This window comes from Musca domestica, unplaced genomic scaffold (assembly GCF_030504385.1).
Source record: "Musca domestica strain aabys unplaced genomic scaffold, Musca_domestica.polishedcontigs.V.1.1 2, whole genome shotgun sequence".
In the NCBI taxonomy this organism is placed as follows: Eukaryota; Metazoa; Arthropoda; class Insecta; order Diptera; family Muscidae; genus Musca; species Musca domestica.
In genome coordinates, this window is record NW_026712249.1 from 6082309 (window position 1) to 6108898 (window position 26590).

The following is a 26590-nucleotide window of genomic DNA, read 5'->3' on the forward strand; positions in this document are numbered from 1 at the left end:
AAAAGCCGTTGATACCTTTGTATGTATATAGTATTTATTCTAATTGACTCATTTGAAATTCAAATCAATTAATAGCTGCAATTTTTTCTGAAATATGGTTGTAAGCGTTTCTGCCACGCACATTTCCATGTTGCAAGTTTATTTCTGATGGGCGAACAAAACGTGTAATATTTTATGGCCAAATAATTTGTGGTTTTTTTTACTTGGGACATGTCATGGTAACCCTGACTTGAAATTTAGCAATTAATCATTTTCTCATTTATAAAAATCTACTATAGTTTTAAACGAAGTTTTGCAAATTTAAAATAGTGGGATGTTCTTTTTCAGTATTTTTTTTTTTTTTTTTTTGAACTGAACAGTGAAATCTGGAAGAGCAAAATTATAAAGATTTCATGGAAGTAAATAGGACTACTTCGCATTTCTGCTTAGATTTTAAACTATTTTTTTATTTTTGAATGTAACAATCTGAAGACCAAATACTCTCGAAACGCTTTATTTACCTTTCCAAATGTTTTCAAAATTTATTTAACATTCTCCCTTCTATGTGTCTTTTACAGTACAAAGTGCCCGCGGTTTACTATGCAAGGGCAAAAACAACACAAACAACTGTTTTGTCACCATTGCGTTGGGCAAAGAAAAATACCAGACCTCGGTAAAGGAGAAGGCTGAAAGCAATGTCCAGTGGAATGAAGAATGTGAATTGTAAGTATTTTGAAAATATCACCAACAACCTTCGAATTAAAAACCCACTCAATTCTCATTGCAGAAAAATTCCCGATCAAGGCAACAGAGCTGAATTGGTATTAACATGTCTGCACCGCAACAACTTGGCCATTGATGAATTCTTGGGACAAGTGACGTTGCCACTCAACGAAATGGATCCGTATGATCGTGCCAGATCGCGATGGTACAAATTGGAAAGTAAACCGGGCAAAGAGAAAAAGAACAAGGAACGTGGCGAGTTGATGGCCATGATTTCGTTCACTGTCAAATCGGGCTCCCTAACCGATTTGAGCAAAAAAGAAAAACACAAGTCTTCCATAGGACAGCTGGCATCTTCGGTGGGTGGTAGTTTGCTCTCAATTGGCCAAATAGAAAAACGTAAGGGTATCAAGAAAATTGCCAAAAAGTTCGGTTCTAAATTGCATTTGCCCACCGGCAAAAAGAAGAACAAGGATGGCATCGATGAGGATGGCATGTCCTATACCGGTTCATTTGCCAGCATTGGAACGCCAAATCGGGTACGTGTCGTCGACAGCGAAGACGAAGATGAATTTCAATTCGATAAACTGTCACAAAAGAGTTCGGTTAGCTCTTTGAATTTGCGCGATGGCGGTTTGCAGACACCTGCATCGAATTATGCAACAAAGAATCCCTCTCCCCTGATGGGCTCGACCGGCAAAGGTAAGGACCACCATCTCAGATATGATGGATCAGACAACCTCAGTGTGGATCCGGAATTGGAAGAAATTGAAAATGAATTTAGCATTAGAGCTCGAACTCTGCCGCCTCCCTCGAAACCTCCACGTACACCTCAAATGGATACAAGCGTTAATGGTGGTGGAGCTGGTGATATCAGAATTAATGGCAAACACAACAACACCGAGTTGGACGAATGGGAATCGAAATTGTATGGACGCAGTGCGGACAGTGGTAATTCGGATTCATTGAAACGCAGATCATGGGAACCCGTTTCGGTGCCCTTGACCTCCAGCAATGTTCCAGAGGAATCAGTGGTGGTGGCATCTGCCAACGAATCACTGGGTAAATCATTTTTGCCTCCTTTGAGAGAGGCTCATACACCGGAAACATTGAGTGACACTTCCAGTTCAAGTAGCGAATCCGAAGCCGAAGAGGAACCACCAAAATTACCCGAAAAATCTAAAGAACCAGAAGTTCCTAAACCATCCAAACAAGAGCCGGAAGAGGAAGTGAAACCCCAAAAACCAACAGATCTCAAATTTTCAACTGCCACCAATGAGCCCAAGAGTGAAGTAATTTTGCGCAAAGATTCCTTGCTATCACCCGAGGAGGAGAAAAATGAATTTGCTAAATTCAATGCTTCCTTTGCCAAATTCGAACAACGGCACAGTGCCAAGGTTTTCGATATCGAAGAGGAAACTAGTAACTTTTTAGCAAATGAATCCATGTCGTCAGCCAAGTCACGTTCGTCACCACCACAACCTAAACCCAGGCCCAGAAGTTCTGCCTCCTTGGAAAAAGAAAAGGAACAACTTAGGGCCAAAGAAGAAGAGGAGGCAAAGGAAAAATTACGCTTGCAAAGGGCTGCAGAAGATGCCAAATTGGAGGCCGAACTTAAGGCCAATGAAAAGCGTTTGCGTGAAGAGGAACAGGCTTTACAAAAAGAACTAGAGGAGCGTGAAGAAGAAAAACGACGTGAGGCCAAGCGACGTGAAGAAGATTTGAGGATTTTGAACTTTTCAAAACGCCTACTAACCCCTGAGGAATCTAAAGAGAAGCCAGTATTCGATAGCAAACCTAAAGAACAAAAAGAAGAGACAAAGAAGAAGGAAAAACATGAGATTAAAGAACGTCTTGCACTCAGCAACAACAACAACAACAACATGAACCACAATAATCGAGGTGAGCTGCGAGGTGAGAAGAGTAGTCGGCGTTTATGATGAAATGGATTTTGTGTTTGTGGAACCACCAAGCTTATGTTAGCCAAGCCTCACCAAAACAAAAACTAAAAAGAAAAAAAAAAGAATAAGAATATCTCCCCCTACATTTCCCATTCCCACTGGAGCAGTTGTCTATCCAATAAACCACTTTTTGTTGGCTATTTTGTTACTTTTTTTATACGCTTAAGTTGTTGGTATTTCACATTGTATTTTGTCCCACATTCGTCTCGTTGTTCATTCGTTGAAATGGAATTAATATTAAACAACCACCTATCCTATCCACCCACGTAAAGAATGTCCTTACAGGTTTAAAAAAAACTAAAGACTGCACCCACCACAAACACAAACATTCATAACACTCATACGCATGATTATTCTTAATAAGTAGTGACGTTTGGTTTTGTTCTGTTTTTACATTAGATAAGTGCTTTCTTCTAAACGAAAGTTTTTTGAAAAGACACTCAATAACAGCAATTTGCCTTGCCTTTTATTCCCTCCAATTTAGAAAACAAACAACCTGTAAGTACTGCTTCTACACCTAGTCCCAAGGCAAATGAACGCATTATAATTGGTCATGAAAAGTCTTCTACGCAGGCCGAAAGACGTGCCGAGATATCAGCAGCATTGGCCAAAAAATATGAAGGCAAATCAAGAGAGGTAGGTTATTATTGAAGTTTGTTACCTTGATGTTTTAAATGTTTTCTTTTTTACTCCCACCAGGAACTTATGCTAATTGCCAATGGCATGGAAAATGAAGCCCTGCTGCAGCGTCAACGTGTCAAAGAACTGGAGGATTATTTGGACAATTTACTTTTGCGAGTTATGGAAACACAGCCGAAATTATTACAAAATCCCTATTCTCGCACCACTTCAGCGAAGAGGTAAGTAATGTTTTATTTTTCTTGGAAGAAGTTATAGTAGTATTTAAGGCATGCTATCATTTCTAAACTATCCCATTTCTTCCTAAGTAAATTCCCCACTCGTTTCTGCTTGCCATTATTGTTTGCTGTTGTCCCAATGCTTTATTATTTTAAGTCATTTTTTAAGTAAATTTCTAAGGCTTATAAATTCTCAACTGGTAAGGTAAGAATGCCTTCACATAATGCATGTAGCAAAATTTTGTTACGATAACCCTATTCTCGCTTGGAATTCTGAGCAAGTTAAAATTATAAGAAACACCTTCACAAGCAAATAACATTAAATTTATATTCGATTTAAAGACCTCTTAGCCTATTAGAACCCATCCTAGGTATCCTATGTTTTTGTTTTTGAGAAAACAGCTTATAATTGTGTATCTCTTAAAGGCAAATTTTTAAAATTATTCTGACCAATTACTGTGGATTTTCAATTAATCTTTATTCTTGTTGAATTAATTGTATTAAGCTCAATAGTCGCAAATTTTTCCCATATACAAGAATACTTACAGTGGGAACTTAAGACTAATACCACTATGCGACAAAATTAAATGTTTTCAATAATTACGGGGGAAATCCAGCTTATTATGAAAGTAAAGCAAAAAAAAAATCAAGTTAAAAAGTATCAGTCGGTCTCGCCGACAGTTGTGTACCCTCAGTCAATGGGTGTATATGTATTCATTTTTGTGTTCATTGCGTGAATTACGATTATTTAAATTTTTGACCCTTTATAGGGGAGATTGGGCCAATATTATCCATATTGTATCTGACCAGAATCTGATACAAAGATTACAAGGTATCAGATTTGGCCTATAATTCTTGGAAAATGTTCAAATGGGCGCGAACCGAAGTTCCACTTCATCTAATACAGACAAAAATATTTGGATGTGCAAAATTAAAAGAAAATTTTGGGATGTGTGAAATTTGAAGAGAATTGAATGCTCAGTTCGCTTCTCATGATCCTTCTTTCTTTTTCTTTTTATCTTTTTGGGAGAGGTACTTGAAATGTTGACTCGTTGTGGGGGTGGTACCAGTAGGGGTATGCCGATGTATCCCATCTTCATGCCAGGTCTTGCGTTAACAAAAATATGGGGATGTGAGAAATGCGATGACAATCAGACTCTTATTTCAAATGTTATAAAGATTTATGATTGTTCGAAATTTTAACCCTTTGCGGGTTATATATTCTTCATTTTCACTACTGTCCTGGCACAAATATTGGGATGTGCAATATCGCATGACTCTTTCTCTTTCTATGAGGTACATTATTTTCTTTGAAAATGTTGACAATTAACCCGAAATCGGTTGAAGATATATATGTGAGTTGTATCGAAATCTGAACCGATCTTTATAAAATATGGAAGAGATATTTCCGGGCTGTATCTGATATTTGGTACCAAATATCATTGTTATTACGCAGGTGAGGGTCTTAAACACCAAATCGGATGAATGCTATGTCTGAACCGATTTTCACTAAATTTGATGTACATGCTTCTAGACTTAATTCGGTTGGATGTGCTAAAATGCAGGTAAATCTGACCAATTATCGCCAATTTCAATAGGGTTCGTCATTGGGCCAAACAAATATTGTTTGGAAAATTTCATCTTAATCGGATAATAAATGCTACCTTGTGAACAAAATCACAAGAATATATGGACGGACGGACAGACGGACTGACATGCATAAATCGACTCAGAAAGTGATTCTATGAGGATCCTCAAAAGTAACTTTGGATCTATCTCGCTTCCTTCTCCCTGTTACAAACGAATGCACAAAGACATAATACCCTTACCACTATGTGGTGTAGGGTATAAAAAACCTTCTCCATTTTTTCTTATCGCTTCATTTTGCTATTCATAATTTTGTCTTTTGTTCAGAATTCAAATTCATCTTGTAAGCTTTTTTCTCTATTATTTTTTTCTCATACACACTGCACCCATTTAATTACCATAAATAATTGGCCATTTTCACAATGCACAATTTCATTGACATATTTGTTGTTGTACGCTGTCTTTATTTGTAATTTTTTATGCATTTTTAATTAATTGTTTTTTTTTTTATTAAAATTGAATTAACATAAATTTTAATTTAGTTTTAAAAATTACATCAATATGAACGATTTTTTGTAAGAATGCTAAATGCTTAGATGCACGTTTTACAAAAAAATACATACTCCTACAACAACAACTACTACTACTCCACCTACAAAAATGCATGCTACAGAGAATTTTGAGAACTCTCGCGATTGAGGCACAAGTAAGATATTTTCTATTTATTGATATAAATTAATGTTTTTAATGATTGCAATTAATTGTATTAATGTTTATATGTTAAGTCGTCCATAACCCCCAATGACAAATAAATAATTAACAAGTGTGATATGTAGTTATATAACATTATAAATGAGACCTCATAAAATGTGGGGGTAGCAGTGATACTAAGAATTGATGTCGCCAAAATCATTTTAAAAGCTATGATATATAAATGTTATTTTTCGGTAAATTAATTTCAAATTATTCCCCATGCAATTTGATACAAACTTAAACTTAAATCGGTTTGACGATATATGTATATCCACAGCCTTGAATTATGATTATTCAAACTGTTGACCCTTTATGGGGGAAGTTTCGAAGCAGTGACCAATATTGACCAATTCGTATCTGCCCTTAGACTGATATAAATATTAAAACGAGCCAGATTTGGACTACATCGACTACTTCCTATACGAGATATGTGCAAATTTTTGGAAAATGTGGAAATATGCGTGTGGTAACAGATAAAGCGGACCGAAGTATTCCATTTTCATACATCATCTAATACAGATAATAATATTGGTATGTGCAAATTTTGAAGGCGAAAATCTAATATTTTTATCCAATTGTATGCGAAATCATAAATTCCGAAAAATTATTCATATCAGATTTCTGTTTAAGAGAAATATTTAGATATAACAATAAAAGAATCGCCGACTTGTTTCGCATGACAGATGAAAGTATTGAAATTGAGACTCTTTGTGAGTTAGGTACCAGAAGGAGTTCGCAGATATATATCATCTTCACAACATATGCTGCGTTATATTTGGATGTGTGAAATTCGAAGAGAGTTGGATGTTTATTTCAATTTCTTTGAGCGTTTTGTTTTTCAAAAACTTGAACCCTATATGGGGCAGGTAACAGAAGAAATGGACCCATCTCTACCGTCTTTATAACATATCTTCTATTGATGGAAATACTGAGATGCATCAAGTCTGAATGGAATCGAATGTTAATTTCGCGTTTTATGAGCTTCATCGATATTCCAAATGTTGACCCTCTGTGGGGTCTTCATCACACCAGACCTTGGGCTAATACAAATATTTTGATGCATGCCGTTTGAAGAGAACCTAATGCTTTTTTCGGATTTTATAATCGTTTGGTTATTCAAAATTTCAACCCTTTACCATCCTCTACCCTCTACCATCTTTATAACACATCTTGTGTTCGTGGAAATATTGAGATAAACCAAATCTGAATGGGATCGAATGTTAATTTCGTGTTTTATGAGCTTCATGAATATTCAAAATTTTGACCCTTTGTGGCGGAGGTATCAGAAGGAGTGGGCCGATATATTCCAACTTCCCACCAGACCTTGGACTAATAAAAATATCGTAATTTGTGTAATCGGGGTGTTTTATCACATTTTATAAGAGTTATAATTATTCAAAATTTTGACCCTTTGTGGGGGAAGTACTTGATGGAGTGGGCCGATATTGCCAATTTCCCAACCTGACCTTGCACTGATGCAAATATTGGGTGTTGCAAAGTTGGAGCAAAAACGGATTATCCTTTCTCTTTCTGTGCAGTAAATTATTTTTTTGAAAATTTTGACATTTTGTGGGGGAGGTACCAGAAGAAGTGGACCGATATTGCCCATCTCTGAACTCTATCTAAGTTTGACAATAATATTACGATGTACCAAGTTTGAACCAAATCGGATACTTCCTTCAAGAGTTATCGTGCGCACCAGCCAGACAGACGGACGGACATCGTTAGATCGACTACAAATGTCCTGAAACGGATTTGGTAAAAAGAGGCCTAGGGTCTAAAACTGTTAATTCGATGAGGCACGTTTATTTATTTTTTTTACAAGAAATATCAATTGTTATTGCTACAGTTATGTTTGTTTCAATGACAGCTTAATTAAATAACAAAATGTCCTTTGTTTGATATTTTCCATAACTATTAATTGTTAATATTATTTTTTAAAAATTATAAATGCCAGCCATGAATTAACATTTTATTTTTTCTCTTCTTTTTTCAGTGGTTGAACACAAAGGAAACGCCACAAGCAATGTGTTTCTTTACAAATAAATATCCGCTCCATTTTTCAAAACAACATAACCATCCAAATGACAGCTGGAAAGAGAAATCAAAACATCACACAGTGGAAGGAAGTGGGGAAATCTCTAAATTTGTTATTAACCTCCACATCATCATCATCCTCATCACAAGTTGCCTTGGAAAGTGCAAAAAAACAAGAAATGAAAATCAAGTGCTTTTATTGTAAATTTTGTTGAGATCTTTGATATTTTTTTTTTAGAATTAATGCCTAAATATTTTGTATACAAAGAAAACACATACACATCTCAAGCGTGGAAGGGAGGAGTATGTATGATATGATATTTACTTATGCAAATCTACTTATACAAAATAATAGAAATAATTATACACCATACCGTTTTTTATTAACATTTTATTAAATATATTACCTAAGTATAGTAACAAATGAAGTCGTCCTTTTATCCAAAAAACTCCCATTATTAACAATTATTTGTTGTATTACTATTTTATGTATTCAAAAGTATTTTAAATTGTTTTATCAGATTAGATAACCAGAAATGCAAAACCATGTCGTATCCCGTGTAGATGTAAAGAGTCTTGCATTTCATAAGCGTTTTTATTTTATAAAATAACAAAATGAAAACTAACTTGAGTTGAAGAAACAAATAGAAAGAAATATTAATTTACATTAGTTGATAAGTTTTACAAATTGTATTTATTTTTAGAACAAAAGAGAAAAGAAATTATTTGAATTTTTAATTACCTGTATTTTTGCCCATATGTTTGTTTTTGTTTTTTTTTATATACACAGACGACAGACATACATATAATAATGATATATATTGGTGTGTTAAACAACAACAACAACGGAAACACAAGTATTTCTTCCCTCAAAATTATCCAAGTTTCCTATTTAATATTTTTACTACTTAACCTCAAACTGTGTAAATTTGTTATTATTTTATTTTCTCTATTTCTTATTCGTTGTGGTATTGTCACATGTAATCTGTTTTTAAATTTTGTGTATAATTTTTAATTTATATAAAATACTTTTTTTATTAATAATAATGTACTGTTAACTTAATACCATTATTTTTAATATATAAATAAACAAGAATTTGTATTTTAATCAAAAAATTATGTTGGTCATTCTCAGCGACATTGATTCGAGAAGTAAGTAATGCAAAGAAAAACTTGTGAAAAAATAACCAAAATTTTGCACAGATGAGCTTGATTTAGGAAGTGTTATTAAAGCAGGTATACAATTGTAAGACGCTTCCAGAAAAATGTATTTATTGAGGAAAATAATACATGTAAAATTTACTTTCTACATTTATGCAATGTCCACTTAAAATTTTCTATGAATAGAGGTCGTATAAAAGAAAATTGAATTCATACGGGGAACTCACAAAATGTATTCTATGTATTGAGATCTTGTTGGCATGGAAATCGTTTAGAAGATTTTATTTCCTTTTTTGATAGAAACACCTCCAAATATTTCTAGGAGACCTCATAAAGCATGTATTGTTATCAAAATAAGCATCCGGTTCTCTTCTAATTACACACCTCTCATTATTTTTATTAGCTCAAGGTCTGGTGCGATGATGTGATAAATCGGTCTATTTCTTCTGGTACCTCCCCCCTAAAGGGAGCTCATAAAACGCGAAATTAATATCCGATTCCATTCAAGCTTGGAACATCTAAATATTTCCATGAACACAAGATTTGTTATAAAGATGGTAGAGATCGGACCATTTTTTCTGGTACCTGCCCCACATAGGTTTCAAGATCTTGAAATACATACAACTCTCTTCAAATTTCACACGATTCTTTATAACTCTATATCTAAATATTTTTCTCAACCTGAGCTGAATATGGAATTTATGATTTCGCATAAAATTGGATATAAATATTCAATTTTCTTATTATTATTTCTGTATTAGATGAAGTATGAAAACGGAATACTTCGTTCGACCATATCTAGAACCTTGCGCAAATTTTAACATTTTCTAGAAATTATCACATATTTGATACACTTTTTATTTAATTTGGTGCGTCTCAATGGTTGGTCTATATTGGCCCATTCCTTTGGAACCTACTCCATAGAGGGTCAAAAATTTGAATAATCCTAACCGAAATTAAAATATATATTTAAATAATCGAAAATTGGCTGAGAGTATACATCTATCGGCTAAACCGACTGCTTCTTTTTAACTTGTTATATTACTTTTTAATAAAACGATTATTATCAGGGAAGTCAGATTTCAATCGATGGTTAAAATTGCGTTTTTCTCTAATTTTTTTAAAATTTAATTTTAGTAAATGAGCGATATATCTGTCAGTAAATCGACTGATACCTTTCTAACTTGTTGTTGCATACATTTGCTTGGTATACGACGTCTTATGTCGAACTGGTCGAAAAAAAAAGAAACATTGCTGGTCGAAATGAGATTTCTTAACGAAACTAATATGGTTGTATTAAAAATGATAGGGCGACATCTAGTGGTGGGTAGTACTACTGACAATTACTAACAAAGTCTGCGCTGAGTTACCAAGTCGAGTTAACAACCTAACATATAAAGATGAAAATGTACCAACTCGCAATTCTTCAATAGATGGAGCCAGTTTCTAGTAACGCTTTTGATAATTTTTTCTATTCAATAAACTAGAAATTATTGAGGACGAAATGTTGAATCTAGATTTTGTTATAGAGAAAATATTGTTTTACAGTGTGATATTTAAGGACTGACATAAAGCAATAGTAGGACTTATACACTTAGATCTAAATACGTCAGTTGGTTTTTTAGTTTATGTTTAAAAATATGTTGTTTCTAAAAATCTTAAAGTTTCATGCCATTTGAAATAAGTTTAATTTCGGTTGTAAATTTTTAATTCAATTGCAAAAGGTTTCCTTTAATTTGAAAAAGTTATAGATGATAACCAAGATTTTATTTAAAAAGTATAATGCCATTTGTCTCGTAAAATTCCACTATTTTGTAATATATGATGTTATTCTTCATTAAAGTCAATTTTAAAACAAACAACAAAATTACCCAAAACATTTCACAAACGCCTTCTCTTAATCTGGGGGAAATAAACTGAAATTTTCCTAAGGAAATCACAATGAAATTTCGTCACACAAACACACTCGAGAGGTAAGTAGGTATGTGCTCACATACCTGCGATCACACCTGTTGCCGCTTATGTTAAACCCATCAGACAAAACTAGTGCGGCAAACACGCGCAATTTTGATTCCTATGATAAATAGAAGGGAGGGTTGGGTTAGTTCATTGTTTCTAAGCAATGGCCTTTACAACAATGCGTTATGTTCGAAACGAACTCAAATGTGTTTTAAGAACGAACATAGAATTGAATCAACATGGTGGTGTTTTAACGAACAAAGACGTATGGTTGCTTTGGACTTGGTGATTATAAAATATGGAAGGAAAGAGAAATTAGAGTTTGACATAAGCGAGTGTTGCTTTCCAACTTGTTCAAATCGTATCGAAGTTATTGAATTTTCATTTTATATTATCCTTAAATGCATTAAAGAAATTTATCAGCGTGGGATGTCGTTGTGTGCAGAATCCATATAGCAGGTATTGTGTAGATTTTGACAACATTTTTAGCCGGTTATTTTGATCCTTAAAGACTGACTTAAAAAAAGAACGCCATTCGAGGACTACACTAGAACTAACAGTAACTAAAATGTTTCCTTTATATGAATGGTTTATATATCTCTTAAGACAAGATAAATAAAATTCTTCCTACTAAGGTATTGACTATATAACAGATTTAACGTGCCCAGCGCTGAAAATAATATATTATTTATTATTTTTGTAATATATGCGACTTGTAAATATTTCCGATATAAAATAAATTTTATTTAAATAATAATGACAAGGTCGAAAACTTCAGAAAAGTGTTGCCATATTCGACTTAACAAATGAGTCATGTCATGTGTCAGACTAAGGTTTTCCTAAGTTTACATCCCGAATTGCTTTCAGTTGACTGAGGATAGTATTTAATGCTTGACTCCACTTTATGAAAATATATGCTAATATTTTCCAAGTTTTAAGATTAAGAATACGTAAAATCCTATAAATTAATTTCAATAGGTTTTTAACAATTTTTTTTCAACATTTTGAACTCGAATTCCCTTAAAAAAATCCTTTACTCGACTCGACTTTTTCTGGGAAGTCCTTCAAAGTACCATACATAAAAAGTCGTGTTCTTTTGATAGAATTTTCACAATTTTGACAAGGAAATTTGAAAAACTTGTTTTAAAAAACTGAAGATTTTAATTTGGTATTTAAAAAATGTTTGAAAAACAATCACGATTTTTGTTTAAAAAAATCTACTTTTTTCCTCATTTATATAAAATGCTATTTTGAACAGAAAGTCCGTCGACATAATTTAAAAAGTTAGGCATACATATTAAGAGGACAAATATTGGACCAAATCGGAGACCGAGATCGGAATACACAAGTCTAATAATCAAAAATATTATCATCTTATGAAAATAAGGGTTTTAAAATAAGAGATTTTTCTCACATGCCTTCAAATAAAAAGGATTTTTGAGGTTTGTAAAAATCAGGTAGCACCGATTATTTATGGAGAAGGAACAAGTAGACAGATGCACTCCAGAGCATTTGAAAACACAAAGTTTTAAGAAAACCAGGGACTGATTTGAAATATTTTATTAGATAGACAAAAAAGCGGATGAGCGAACATGACGATATCTACTCCAAACGATCTGAAATAGATTTCGTTCTAGAAAATGTGGGATCTAAAATCGCTGAGTATTTAAAACAGGACCAGACAAAAGCAGGAAAACGTGCCTTCAATGCGCACAGTTCTCTTTCGAAACTTATAATCAGAAGTATTGAAAAACAATGTAATCAGATAGTAACAAAATTGAGAGAACATGCGACTTTCGGCCGAATATCGGTGGGTAACGTGGACCTATACATACAACGTTTCGCCACAGGAGCTAGAACACATTATGAACTACAATTACCAATTTCTAGAAAAATTCATGGAAAAACTTGGTGAAAATCATTAAAATATCGAATATCGGGGATACCGTTATATGGGGCTATACAAAAACGTGGTCCTATACATACAATATTATATGGCCACCGGAGCTAAAACCCATTATGACCTACAATTACCAATTTTTAAACAAATTCGTGGAAAAATATGGCAAAAATCATGAAGGTACCACCGTATATCGGGAGGAGCCGTTATATGTCGCCTATACCAAAACGTGAACCGATATATCTCATTTTCCATACCAACAATCCTAGACACAATACAAAATGTTCTGCCAAATTTTTGAAGCTCTGCGTAAAACAATGTGGGCTGTATCGTGATTTCAACAGACAGACGGATAGAATTTTATGCAGTTCATGAATATAAATACATTATGGGGTCTACGACGAATATTAAGGGGTGTTACAAACGCAAAGAATAAGTTAATATACCCTCCTTTTCAAGTTGGAGGGTATAAAAGTCATGACAATATCTAAATCCATTCAAAAACACACAAGTATGCGGTGTCCGTTGGAAAAATTCACCAAACAGAAAAATATGCCAAAATAAGTATTATTTCCTTGAGAACCTTTTCGAATGTAGTTTTGCTAAATTCATTACAGTTGCAATTGAAATGTAGTAGAAAATCGCTTTAAAATTTGACGCACAACATTCAGAGTACCGGATGAAAGTGAATCAAATAGTGTACATCAGCCTTAAGGTCTTTACTAGGTTATGGTAGAACAGTCATGTTGCTTGTTGTGTTGTGGTATGATAGATCAGTTTGTGTTGTATGTGTGTTAGAACATGATTTTATGTTTGTGTTTGATTTCAAAGGTGGAACACAATAAATACTACTGATAATATAAATGAAGCAAAAACATTAATTCATTAATAAATGTAAAAATAAGAAGAGATAAATTAATAACAAATTAAAATTTAAAAAATTAAATTTAACGTTAAGATAATTTTTATTTTTCATTCAAATACTCACGTATGAACATTTTTCTTATAGGTTTCTTGATCGTCCATTGGTTCGTTGCTTCACCACCAACATGTCTGCTGACGTTTGATACGCAAAGTAACATCGAACATCCGAAAATTTCTAGTAAAACGAATGGAGATCGTTTCAACACATTTCAGTCACAAACTCAAACTCGACACATTAACACAATATCGAACTTAAGTAACGCGCGATCGCGTTCAAACCTTAAAATTAAAAAAAAAATCAAATGCATAATAAATAATACAAAATTTTAAACTAAATAGATATAGAATAAATTAGATATATACAAAATAGAATCAAGAGAAAAAGAAAACAAACAAACATAAAATATATTAATACAAATATATGAATGTTACTCTAAATGTATTTAAAACCAAATTTAAGTAAATTCTAGAAATTAGAACGAAACAAAAGTTATGTGCAACATAACACAAATTAAGAATTCGTTATAAAAAAAAAAAACAAACTAAGTGAAAATAAATTTTGAAAACTGCAAATAAAACGATTTTAAAATTGGCGAGAAACAGCAGAAAACCAAGAAGAATAAACCATGTATATTTAAATTGTTTCCATTTTTAAATAAAAAAAATCAATTGTCAAACAACGTAAGTGTTTCTTTTTTTAAACAAATTCCCAACAACATCAACGACAATAAAAAACAAACACATTTAGCCTATAGTCGCTTGAAAGAAAATAAAAAAAAAATAAGAATAAAAACAACAAAAAATACACGAGCAAGCGAGTGAGCCAGCAGCAGACAAACAATCAAGTGAAAAGAATTTCGAAAGAATCTTACAAAAAATAATTAAGTTAATTCAAAACGAAACGTTTTTTTTTGTGCGACTGCCGACGAGGGCTGCCACTGTTGCAGCAACAAGTCGGCAACTTGATGGCCAACGCCAATTGGAAACAATTCGAACAGAAACAGTGATAATGCAAAGAAGCAAACAAACAGAGGATTAAAAAAAAGCTGTCGAAATTTGAGAATTATTTTCAAAATCCAAAAATTAAGAGCAATATTTGACAAACAAATCTGTGCTCCAAAAAACAAACAGCAACAACAATCATATTTCATTACTGTGATTTAATTTTTGTCATTGCTACGGAGTGTGTGTGTGCATGTGTGAGTGTGTATGTTTGAATGTTTGTGGCATATATCATTCGGCCGCTTGATCAGTCAGTCGGTCGGTCTCTACTGTTCATATATTCATTCTGATCGTTAACACAACATGACAGCCAATTATGAAAGTGTAGCATCTCTTAATTCTCACTACAGTCCATTCCGCATTACGGGAATTGAAAATTTAGCCTAATATCTCGATTCGGATCGATGTTAAACATTGCTTTGAGTTCAAATATTGGATATACCATCGTCAGGATGTAAAAAAAAAAACAAAACAGTAAGAATAGAAAATAATTAATTTGGATATCTGGAAAGGTTTGTGTAGGGTGAGAAGAGAAATATGGCAATATTGTGACCAATCAGAACGTGGCCATAAGCCTATTATTATCTTGGGAGCTATGATAACGATTTTGTCAGTTAAAACGCTCACATTTATGCCAATAAAAATCAAAGTCAAATCTTTACTTTAATTTCGAAACCAAATTCATCTCAATTGGGCATACTTTCCCCGGCGGACAATTACAATACCACAAAATTTCGATGGAATTTGTGACTAACACCTCAAAAAATATAGGAAACCGAGAGGAATTCCTTTATGGGAGGGTGCATATAAAAGAGGATCAAATTTGAAATTTTTTGCATACATAGGACAGGTACCGCCATAGATTGTCCAATTTGAACGCATTATCTTCAAGTAAAAGAATAAAGCATGAAATTTGTAAAAATGGAATATTATGCATTCACGTTGGGCGCCATTTGGTTAAGTCATACCTGAGATGGTGCAAGTTTATATAAGTATTTTCTGGGGAATTTTCGAAAAAGAAGTAAATAGCTATACACATCCCATTTCGTTCGTACAAGCAAATTAATAACAAATCATGGCGAAAATTTTAAATACTATTCCGTAAAATATAAGACGAATACTTACAATTCACGTGTTTTTATCATGTGTATCAGCTAGAACCTGTTAAAGTTATTCAAATTCTCGCTGAATGCAACAGATATGATTTTTCGTAATGTGATTGGTTTTTTATACCTTCGGTTATGTATACCCCAACAGACATAATTCCCATTGTAATTTTGGGAGCTGTGACTGTTTGGGAAAAATCGGTTATAATCACAATAATAAAACCCATTTTGAGGTAATTATTTTTAATCTGATTACGACGAAGTTAATTATTCTTAAGGGAAATACTTGATTACCCGGCTATTCGAACCCCGAAGTTTGCATGCAAAATCCTGGTTTTATCCGTTTCTCCAAAACGTACAAAATGGGTATCATTTGAAAGCATATGGAAATACCCATGGTGCAATAAGGAGGTAGAACAGCTTCATAAAACTTTAAAAATACTTCCTGTCAGAATTATTATAAATTATATGCAACAAGTTGCTTTCATTTATTTCATATTTTTCCTAATTTTTAAAATGTGTTAAATAGCACGAGGGATTAATGAAATGCCTAAAATATTTAAAAATATGATCAAAAATTTTTAATCTCTCATTCCATGGCAAAAATGGTAATTACCTTCAACGCTTGTCCTTCGGGTTTCTTCCAAACATTGATTTTGAAAATATTTTGTTTTTTTTTTATTTGTTTTCAAAACAATGACAAAACAATGAAAACCGATTCGCAGTTATATAAGAAAATAGGTATTTTTGTACCGGAACTTTTTGAAAAGCCCCTCGAAAATAAACACATTATGGGGTATTAAGATCTACAAACTGCGTTACATGGCTTTCTAAAATTGTGCTGATATCTCTTGTAGTTTTGAAGATATTAGTGATAAAAATCATAATTTCCCCCACTAATATTTATCTAATTATTTAAGTAGCCTAATTTCGGCCGGGGCTTCAGATTTTCCTCCTCTGGGGTATATCCAACAACGGCCACGTGATCCGTAGTATTTCCAAACTTTATAACTTTGTCTTTCGTTTTGAAGTGGACATAATCCCCACATTACAATGGGGGTTATGACAAAAAAATTCGGACATAATTACCATAATTACAATGGGGATTATGTCCGGACATCCCCCATTTCATATGTGAACTAAATTTGGCAAGATATTACTGGCATATTTCCAAAGTCTTCCGAATTTGATCTCATTTCACTTATTCGGAATCGACTGTAAATACAAACACGAAATAGTGATGATGAATATGGATGAATTGAAATGATGCGGCTACTGATGATGATGATGTGACGATGCTTATGATGTACCTACCTAGCTACCACTTGAAGCAAAAAAAATATGACGTTTTGATTGTGATCATTGTTGTGATGACCACAATATTTTGTTGTTATTTTGTAGAGTTGTTGTTGCCGCTTCCAATGTTGTATGTATTTTGCGGTGTTTCAGTTCATAAAGTAAAATTCTGGAGGGATGCTACTGTTGTTTTTTTTTTTTTCAAAAACATTTAAAGTGAAAGTTTTACCCACTTGTGGTGTCATGTGAAAATGCTCTCTTTCGTCAATAAATTTTAAAGTACAGTTTTGTGATATTTCAATATTAAACAGACTTTTTTTAAATCTGATAATTTCTCGGTATTTCAGCCGAATACAGATATGTGTTAACCTATCTTCGCCATGCTGAATCGGCAAGCAATCAAATAGAGAGCAGTTTATCTTGGAACATGGACAATTCAGTAATAGAACACAGTGTAATTTAGATAGAGTTAATGGATCGAAGCTGTGGCCGTTTTATATCAGATTAAAGCGCTATTTTCAAAAATGATAATTCCCTATGAGATCCTATAAAGGATGAATTTCAAAATTGAATTGAAAAAATTGATATGTTTGTAGATCCAATACTGTACAAATTTCGCTATACCTTTTGAATATATATGCAGTCACCTTCCTGACGCAAGCTATAATAATATTTTGAAAGATTCTCGAAAAGTTATGGATTTATCCATGAATTTTAATAAGCATATTTACTCATGTTGGGCGCCATTTAATTAATCAGTGCCAGATTTATTTTTCTTGTTTAAATATGTAAGCATATTCTAATTTATAAACTCTCCCGACATTCGTAAATATAGTTTCTTACCATTCAAGTCGTAAACTTTAATTGTTACTACTAAACTTTTCTCATTCCATTAAATTGGGCCTGAGAATACACTATCCTGAAAATTGGAAATATGATTTCTTATTATTTAAGACGTAAACTTACAAGGTATCTATGAAATTATGTGTTTTTATCTTGTGTCGTAGTTAGAAACAACTTCGGATGTAACGATCCTTTTTCACGTTGGGCGCCATTTGATTTAATATGGCCTGAGATGATTCTGTTTTAATATATGATCGTATTTTGATAAGATGATTAACCCGAAATATTGTTTCTTTTAATTTAGGGTGTACACGAAAAATCTTCTCTCACGTTGGGCGCCATTTGCTTGAAAATTGCCTGAGATGATTCAGTATTAATATATAATCGTCATTTTGATAAATATACTAAATATTGATTGATTCCTTAAATTTAGTCTGTAAACGAAAAACCTTTTTTTCAGGTTGGTCGCCATTTGATTAAATATTTAAAAAAATTGAAAATTGAAACAAAAATTGAAAACAACATTCAAGACCTAATTTGACAAAAAAGTCAGTGTAATTTGGTGTTTATCTTGTGTCGTAGCGTATTGGTACTCAGTTGGTACAAGTATTCCTATTACATTTGATCTGCAAAAAAGAAGCAATATTTATCGATAATGTGACGAGTTTAGGTCTAAAGGACTACTCTTTAATTCGATTCATATACATAATGTTTCATTCGATTTCGCATTTAAGGTACACCAAAAACACTATTTTTATATGAATTTGTATTGAAAATAACCTTTTCAAATACGAACAAGGGCATTGATTTCCATAGAGTCGATCCCATCTGAATTAAATTTATATTATAGTTTAAAATCAGTGATAAAACTTCAAAATCTATTGAAATTCTATCACCTGCCAACATAGAAATAAATATTAACAACTCATTATGCCTCAATTACTCCCTGCTACTTATGATAATGTCTCTGAATAATACCCACCTAATAACTCAATTTGTCTCGCATGTGTTGTTTTGTGTTTCTCTACCATTTTCACGATTGCTCTTCCTCTCTCACAGTTATGTTATGTGAGAGTTGTTTGTTCTTGAAGTGTAGGGAAAAAAGCCGAAATTAAATTAAATCCAATCAAAAAAGAAATGTTTATAAACAACAACAACGACGACGACGGCTGCAGCAACAACTGGCACGGGAAGAAGAAGATGAACAACAGCATTGGGGACATCATCAACAAACATATGTGTATGATTGCCCCAACAACAACAAATACATAAGACTATTATCAACTACATTTTTTGGATTTATGAAATCTCTGTGTGTAATCTACAACAAGTGCAGGTCGTGCAAACAAACACACACACACACTCAGGCATACGCATCATAGCGCATGCATATCAAACTCACCGTCATCATCATCTCAATCTCTCACATCTCTTAATACAAAACGGTATAACACAAAACGGTTTCCCCCTAAAGCCTGCAAATGGAGGAGGATTTACTGATCTCTAGAACCGGGTAAGAGATTTGTGAATGTGTGTCGATGTATGCACTCAGACATGTATGGACTTCAAAATTTCACTGTTGTTTGTCTGATCTGTTTCTTCTTCTTCTTCTCCGCCAAAATGAAAAGCCAGACTCATTTACTCGCTCACGAATATAAAATCAAACCAAACGGAAGGCCCAACATTAAAACAAATAAAAAACGTACATAACAACAACAACAACTTCGACGACGACGAACAACAATACAACAGGCGATTTATGTGTGCTCATATATGTACCAAGATGTATGTTTTGGATTCATACATACATACATGTATGCCACACAGAATATACCCAGTTTCTACATGGAAAAACTGAAATGTAGAAGAAGAAGAAGCAAAGGCAGCAGCAGAACGGCATCATTCAGAGTAATTTGTGTATGAATGATGTTGCTTGTTTTATGTCATTGCCTATGGTGTTGTTGTTGTTATTGCTGTTGCTCTTGTTTTAATGCATTTCTTTTATGTGTTTTCTTTTTGTCGATGGTTTCTTTTGGAGAGAAATATATTCAAAACGTTGCATATGCATGCATGCATGCATATACTCGGTGTAATTGCATTGGTATTGGTGATAAACATTCAAATTGAAAAACGAAAACATTTCCAAACATTTGTTTTTTGGAAATTCGTACGAAAATGAAGAATGGTGGTAAATGGTACTAAAATGTGTTGCCATTGTTATTAATGCACACAAATGGTATTTGAAAGTTTATGCTACGATAACTACCAAAAGGCACTTTATAATATACCGTTAATATTGAATGATCGGGAGAGAGTCTGAGCCCTTAAATAGTCTATAATGAAAGGAATGGTGAACAAAATGGGTATTAATTCCTGCATCAAAGATGGTATCATTGGCATTGAGAAGCCGATAATATCGGTATATTCTCAATTTGTGTATATGGCTTCATCTAGTTTACCAAGAGAAAAAGGACACGGAAATTACTAAATGGTATTAAATGTTTTTTCATTCCTGCAGACTAAACACGGAAACAGTTAGAACTTTGAATTTAAGTACATGAATTTGTCCATAACAAATAAAATCTGTGCATATTATTGGATAATGGTACTAAAATGGTACAGAGTTATAAAAAATAGTACGATAATGTTGAGGAAGAAATAGAACGTTGAGTTTTTGGTGTTAAAAAAGTTTACAGAATATTTGAGTAATTTTATATGATTTTTAATTTTACATGACGTATGAAGTGTTGAAAAATGATTTTTTTACAAATTCAAATTATAATTACAATATCTAAGCCAATAATTTTTTTTTGCATGCATGCTATTTAAGGGGCATATGTACAAAAATAACACCAAAAAAAAAAAAAAACTATTTACCCGCGAAAAATTGAAATTCAGGTATTTTTTGAAGATGTCATGCAGTGACCTTGCGCACAAAAATCGACACTACATCGTATTCAGAACCTATGTTTTATTTGCAAGCTATCGTGATATTTTGAAAGATTATGCATATGATATATTTTTTTTACAAATTTTATTGATTATATTTTCCCACGTTGGGCGCCATTTGATTAAATATTGCCTGCATATTGAAACAAGTTTTTTTTTTGCATTTTTTAAGTGATACAGACACAAAAATAGCTCAATAAAACTATAAAAACTTTACCCGAAAAAAATTGATATTTTAATATATCATGTAGAGACTTTGTGAACAGAAATCGAATGATATTTTGAAAGATTATGCAAGTGATATAGATTTTTCTATGAATTCTACCAACGATTTGTTCGCACGTTGGGCGCCATTTGAATAAATTTTGCCTGATATGTTTATATTTAAATGTTATAGTTAAATATGATCTTTTGAAAGATTATGCATATGATACATATTTTCACGTTGGGCGCCATTTGATAAATATTAAATAAAATTTTTATATTTAAATATATTAGCACAGTAATAATAAATAAAGGGTAAGATAAAAAAACTGCAACAAAGTCAAACGCCATAATTTTTATGTTTTTTAACTATTATTGAATGAAAGCAAGAAATGTCGGAAATAGCATCAAATTGTAGAAAAAGTTTAGCTTTGTTCGAATTGGTCACCTTTGGCACGAAGTAAGGCCTTCAAACGGCCAATGAAATCGTCGCACGCTGCCCGAATGTTGCTCTGCGGTATTTTGGCCCATTCCCGCTTGTTGGTATTTTTTAGTGCCAACCTTGCTTTCCAAAATACTCCAGACACAATAGTTCAACGGATTGGTATCCGGAGATTTTGGTGGCCATTGTGCGCTAGAAATGAAGTGAGGAATCTCATTTCGTTTCGCACATGAGTGCGATACTGCTGAGTCGTGTTGGAAAGACTTGAGTGCTCTAACGATAGCCACTTGTGGTTTTCCAGGCAAATATAAAGAAATCACACAATCCCGCTTGAATTCCATCACGAATAACTTTTTTCTGGAAAATTCTCACCAAAATGCTTTTGTACACTTGTGAACAATATAATGAGCTGTCACTTGAATAATTTTATCAGCTGTCGGACGAGTGGCTTAGAAATGACAGCAGTCTGAAGTCTGCATTTGTCTGCCATTTCTATTTTGGTGTCTTCCTTGGCTCATCTATAGGTGGAGAACTAAGAATCTATAAACATTTCGATAAAAAAAATATTAAATACGTTTAATTGGTATTCTCTCTGTAGTAGATCGCCCTTATCTCATAAGAGTACGAAATTTTGTTGATCTAAATATAGGCTTAATTTTGGAATTTGCAAAATTTAGGATTTCTTAGATATATGAGACCCAATATAAGTCTGAAGTTAATATAATATAAGTCTAACTAACTTCGAAAAAATCGCAATCCCGCAAAATTGGCAACACCGAGCGAGTAAAAGTAAAATCTGTTGTTTTTGAAAAATAAACAAGCCAAAGAATAATGATTCCAATGTATCTGTACGAAACGCGTGTTCTGTATTGTTTATATACTATGCCGTTATATACAGCGACCCCATATACACATACAACGACCATTAAAAAAAAACGCACACAGATTTTTACTCTTTGGTTTCAAAACAGACGTTCATAAAAAAAAACGGCAGAAAAAAATAGGTGGATGGATGGATGCTCGGATGGGATGGATGGATGTCAGAGAAACATAAAACTGTTTCATTTGTTACACATTCACAAAATGCTCTTAATGCTAGTATTGCTGATGCCGAACGACCATGATGCTGTTGATGATGATCCACCATCCCAACCACCATCGCCATCACCATCATCATGATAATGATGACGATGATCATGCTGGTGGCAATGGTTGGTGATGGTGATGATCTGTGGTGCTCAATTGTTGGCGGGTTCAGGGTTGCCGGGATCTCTCAATTGAATGTGTTGATTTTAATAATTAGGATAGTTTGGGGATTCCCAGGTTTACCTGAGGATATGTTACTTATTTCATGTAGAATATCTGGTCATGTTTTTTTTGTCGAACTTAGAAAAAATCTTCACTTATATATCACTTATACATATGAACGTTTATTGTGAATTTATATGGCAACACTGATTGATGCTTTTTGTTTACATTATTAGGCCATTGATGATTTAAATTTGATTGATGATTTTTCTTTAACAGAAATTTCCAATTCTTGAGCTTTTTCAATTTTGGTCAGGTTTTTGGCCAATTTTGTTTAGAATGGCAACAATGTTGTATCTGATTCCAAAAAACCCAAATAAAAATTTAGTAAAAAAATCAACCATCATCAGATTAACAAGCACTCAGCCATCAACATTTTGTTTTTGGGGTGATGTTGTCTGTCACAGAAAACAAGAGCCACACACACATAAATACATACATGCAAGCACATACACAGAAACACATATGCCACGCATAACCGTCAGCTTTATAATGATCCCCACGTTTTGCATTAAGTCCAAAACAACACCCATCATTGAGAGCCTCATCTCCTTTACTCTCTGAGCATAAGAGGGTGGTGAGAGGGCCATGGCATGGCCACTACTTCTGTCTGATGATCCCAAATTGACGATGATTGATTTGCTGCTGATTGATTGACAGCATTAATGCAAAAATCGATCAGAAAACCCCCTCGATGCAATTTTCGTTAATCTGTTTTGAAGATTTTTGAGAATTTTGAAATAATTGTATTTTTTTGCCTCTCTTGACAACTGATCAAAGTGTCTTGTCTGTTGGTCTCCATGTTTGAGAGTGTGTCAATTCCGGTAAAATGTTTCAACGTTTAATGAGAGGGACAGAGAATATATTTAGAAAATTTGTTTTGATGAGGTCATTTGCGAGGAAAATGAGGGTAATTCTCAACGACAGATAATGAGGTGAAATGATTCATGCAAATTGATTTGAGGAAATGTTGTATTTAAATGCAAGTGGATTAAGTTGAGATGAAAGCAAAAGCTGAAAAGATAATGGGAAAATGAATTAGAAGTTTTTGTGATTCAACATTTATTGGAAGAGTGATGAAGTAATCATGCCTCGATTCTTTATTGCAAGTATCAAAAACCAAATATTTTCTCAGATCTTTAAAGAGACACTTAACAGACCAGCCGTAGAAGGGCGGCTTTGTTGGATATATTCCATATACAGTGGTGGCCATATCATATGCAACTAAGATTCATCTACGTTAAAAGGCTATATAAATTTGTAAATTTCACAACGAAGTATATAAAGATGGGTTAATTATAGTCAATACGTTCTTACGATTTCAAATTATTATCAAAATGTGCAGCTTTTGTTTATATCTCTATGTTCACAGGTGTTTTGTTGACAAATATGAAATTTGGTGTGGTCAAAACATATGCAACTTTATATATTTGGTTTAAATAACGGCATTTTTACAATTTCCTTTGTTCTATTGTTCTTCTTATTATTAGCTAGAGACACTGCGTAAAGAGATTTAAAGCTACATTCACATTTTTATTGCGTTGTTTTTTCACAAAGCTACAATAGAGTTTGGTCAAAAATGGCACGCGATAAATTTGGATTTGAGCTCAGACAACGAATTGTGACTGCGTATTCTTCTGGATTATCACAGAAATGTATTGCCGAGAAATATACCGTTCATAAAAGCTCCATATCGCGCATCATTAATAATTACAAAAAAAATTCACAAGTCTCTGTTATACACCGTGGTGGTCGAAGTCGAAAAACAAGCGATCGGACGGACAAATTAATAATCAGACACGTGAAAAAAGACCCATTTATATCTTCCTCTAAGATAGTGGAAAGATTTCAGTTGCCAGTTTCTGCTCGCACCATCCGTAGAAGACTTTTACAAGCCTCCCTCTGCGCAAGACGTCCTGCAAAAAAAAAAAACCACTGATATCGAAGCGAAACCAGAAAAAGCGTTTGGAATTTGCTAAAGCTCATATAAATTGGACAGAGAGTAAATGGAGAACTATATTATTTAGTGATGAGTCCAAATTTAACATCATTGGTAGCGATGGCATGTGCTATGTAAGGCGACCAGAAGGAAAACGACTCGAAGCACGTTACTGTAAAAAAACGGTCAAGCATGGAGGGGGCAATATAATGGTGTGGGGTTGTTTTTCTGGTGCTGGAGTTGGCCCCCTACATAGAATTGTTGGTATTATGGATAGATTTATGTATAAAGACATATTGCAAAGGGTAATGCTCCCATTCGCAGAATATAATATGCCATTGCGGTGGGTCTTTCAACAGGACAACGACCCCAAACACGCTTCGAAGGTGGTCAAATCGTGGTTTGCCGATAATAGAGTTACGGTAATGGAATGGCCACCCCAATCCCCAGATTTAAACCGAATAGAGAACCTGTGGGAAATCGTAAACAAAAAAATTGATCGAGAAAATTGTACAAGTTTAGATGTTTTATTTTGCCGGCTGGAAGATGCCTGGAAATCAATCCCAAAAAGCGTCATTGACAATCTTATAGCGTCAATGCCTCGAAGATGTCAGGCTGTAATCGACAACAACGGATTTGCAACAAAATATTAACTTTATTTGCACTTTACTGAGCTCGATTTAATTAGTTGCATATGTTTTGGCCACTTCATAATAAGACTGAATATCTTTTTCTAATTTTTTTTTTATAAATGAATTGAATATCTATGGAGTATATGTTTTTTTCTTAAACTACAAGCAATAAAAAATAATATTTAAAAAAATAATTGCATAATTTTGTTTTCAGAAAAATTTTTCACGGTTTTTGGTAAAGGTTAGATTTCAGTTGCATATGATATGGCCACCACTGTATATATATAACATAAGGAACTTGTAAACATTAAAAATCTCACATTAAGGAATACAGTTCTATGCTTCAAAATTATATCTCTGAACATAATCAGACATTATTATTCTCCGCTACTCCACTTCCAATTTTGATATTTTTCTAATCAACAAACGCGCCTAATTGTCTTGTTTGCTGCAGGGCCTAGAAAATATCCCTTCCCCTCCCCCGTAATTTATTACCAATAGCTTTAAGTGTTTCCATAATATTCCAACGAAATGTCATAATGAAATACTTTCCATTTATTTCAAGGTGCGAAAAATTAACAACAACATCAACCAGCCTTAGAATCTCACTGCGAAATTCACGTAATATTATCATCATCAGCAACATCGGACATGTGTCAATTAACCTCGACCAGACAAGTTGGAAATAGAGGTGAGTGATAAATTCCATTTGGTGTTTTGCAATTCAAATGCTAATGCAAATTAAAAAATAAAAAATGCGAACAATGAATGAATACGGTTTTGGATGACAATGCATAAAAAATAAAACAAGGATACAAAGCCTGGGAAGGGAAACGGCAAATGGGGGTTGTGTCAGAGGCGTGAGGAGAAAATATTTTAGGTAGGATATAGTCAAGAGCTCTTCTAAACATAGGAGATCTTCTCTCCCATTAAAGAAGATGAAGAGCCCGAGGAGATGAAAGTACATGGAAGAGCCCAAGGAGATGAAAGTCACTCAAATTGCGGAACAATTTTGGAGAAGGTCTTCT

At 33.4% G+C, this 26590-nt stretch overlaps 2 protein-coding genes and 1 long non-coding RNA gene across 7 annotated transcripts in view; 2 read left to right on the forward strand and 1 right to left on the reverse strand.

Moving 5' to 3' along the window:
• The window catches only part of LOC101894817 (rab11 family-interacting protein 5), a 36285-nt gene extending 27766 nt beyond the window's left edge, over positions 1-8519 (forward strand). Inside the window, exons 2-7 of one of the 4 annotated variants that reach the window (XR_891559.3) lie at positions 558-702; positions 767-2616; positions 3148-3299; positions 3363-3523; positions 5650-5813; positions 7857-8519. Coding sequence is in view for 1 of the 4 variants with exons in the window: in XM_011294671.3 (XP_011292973.2) it covers positions 558-702; positions 767-2616; positions 3148-3299; positions 3363-3523; positions 7857-7863 (2315 nt within the window). In the remaining 3 variants the exon portion in view is untranslated. The remainder of the gene's footprint in view (positions 1-557; positions 703-766; positions 2617-3147; positions 3300-3362; positions 3524-5649; positions 5814-7856) is intronic. The other 3 variants (XR_891560.3, XR_891563.3, XM_011294671.3) reach the window with 3 other exon arrangements.
• The window catches only part of LOC131802165 (uncharacterized), a 106589-nt gene that overhangs the window by 7546 nt on the left and 72453 nt on the right, over positions 1-26590 (reverse strand). The window contains exon 2 of the long non-coding RNA XR_009342066.1: positions 13906-14120. This is a non-coding gene — a long non-coding RNA (uncharacterized LOC131802165). The remainder of the gene's footprint in view (positions 1-13905; positions 14121-26590) is intronic.
• Positions 14377-26590, forward strand: part of LOC101888223 (tumor necrosis factor receptor superfamily member wengen) — a 71309-nt gene continuing 59095 nt past the window's right edge. The window contains exons 1-2 of one of the 2 annotated variants that reach the window (XM_059121728.1): positions 14377-14522; positions 26128-26253. The gene's annotated coding sequence lies outside the window, so the exon portion shown is untranslated. The remainder of the gene's footprint in view (positions 14523-26127; positions 26254-26590) is intronic. The other variant, XM_059121729.1, reaches the window with a different exon arrangement.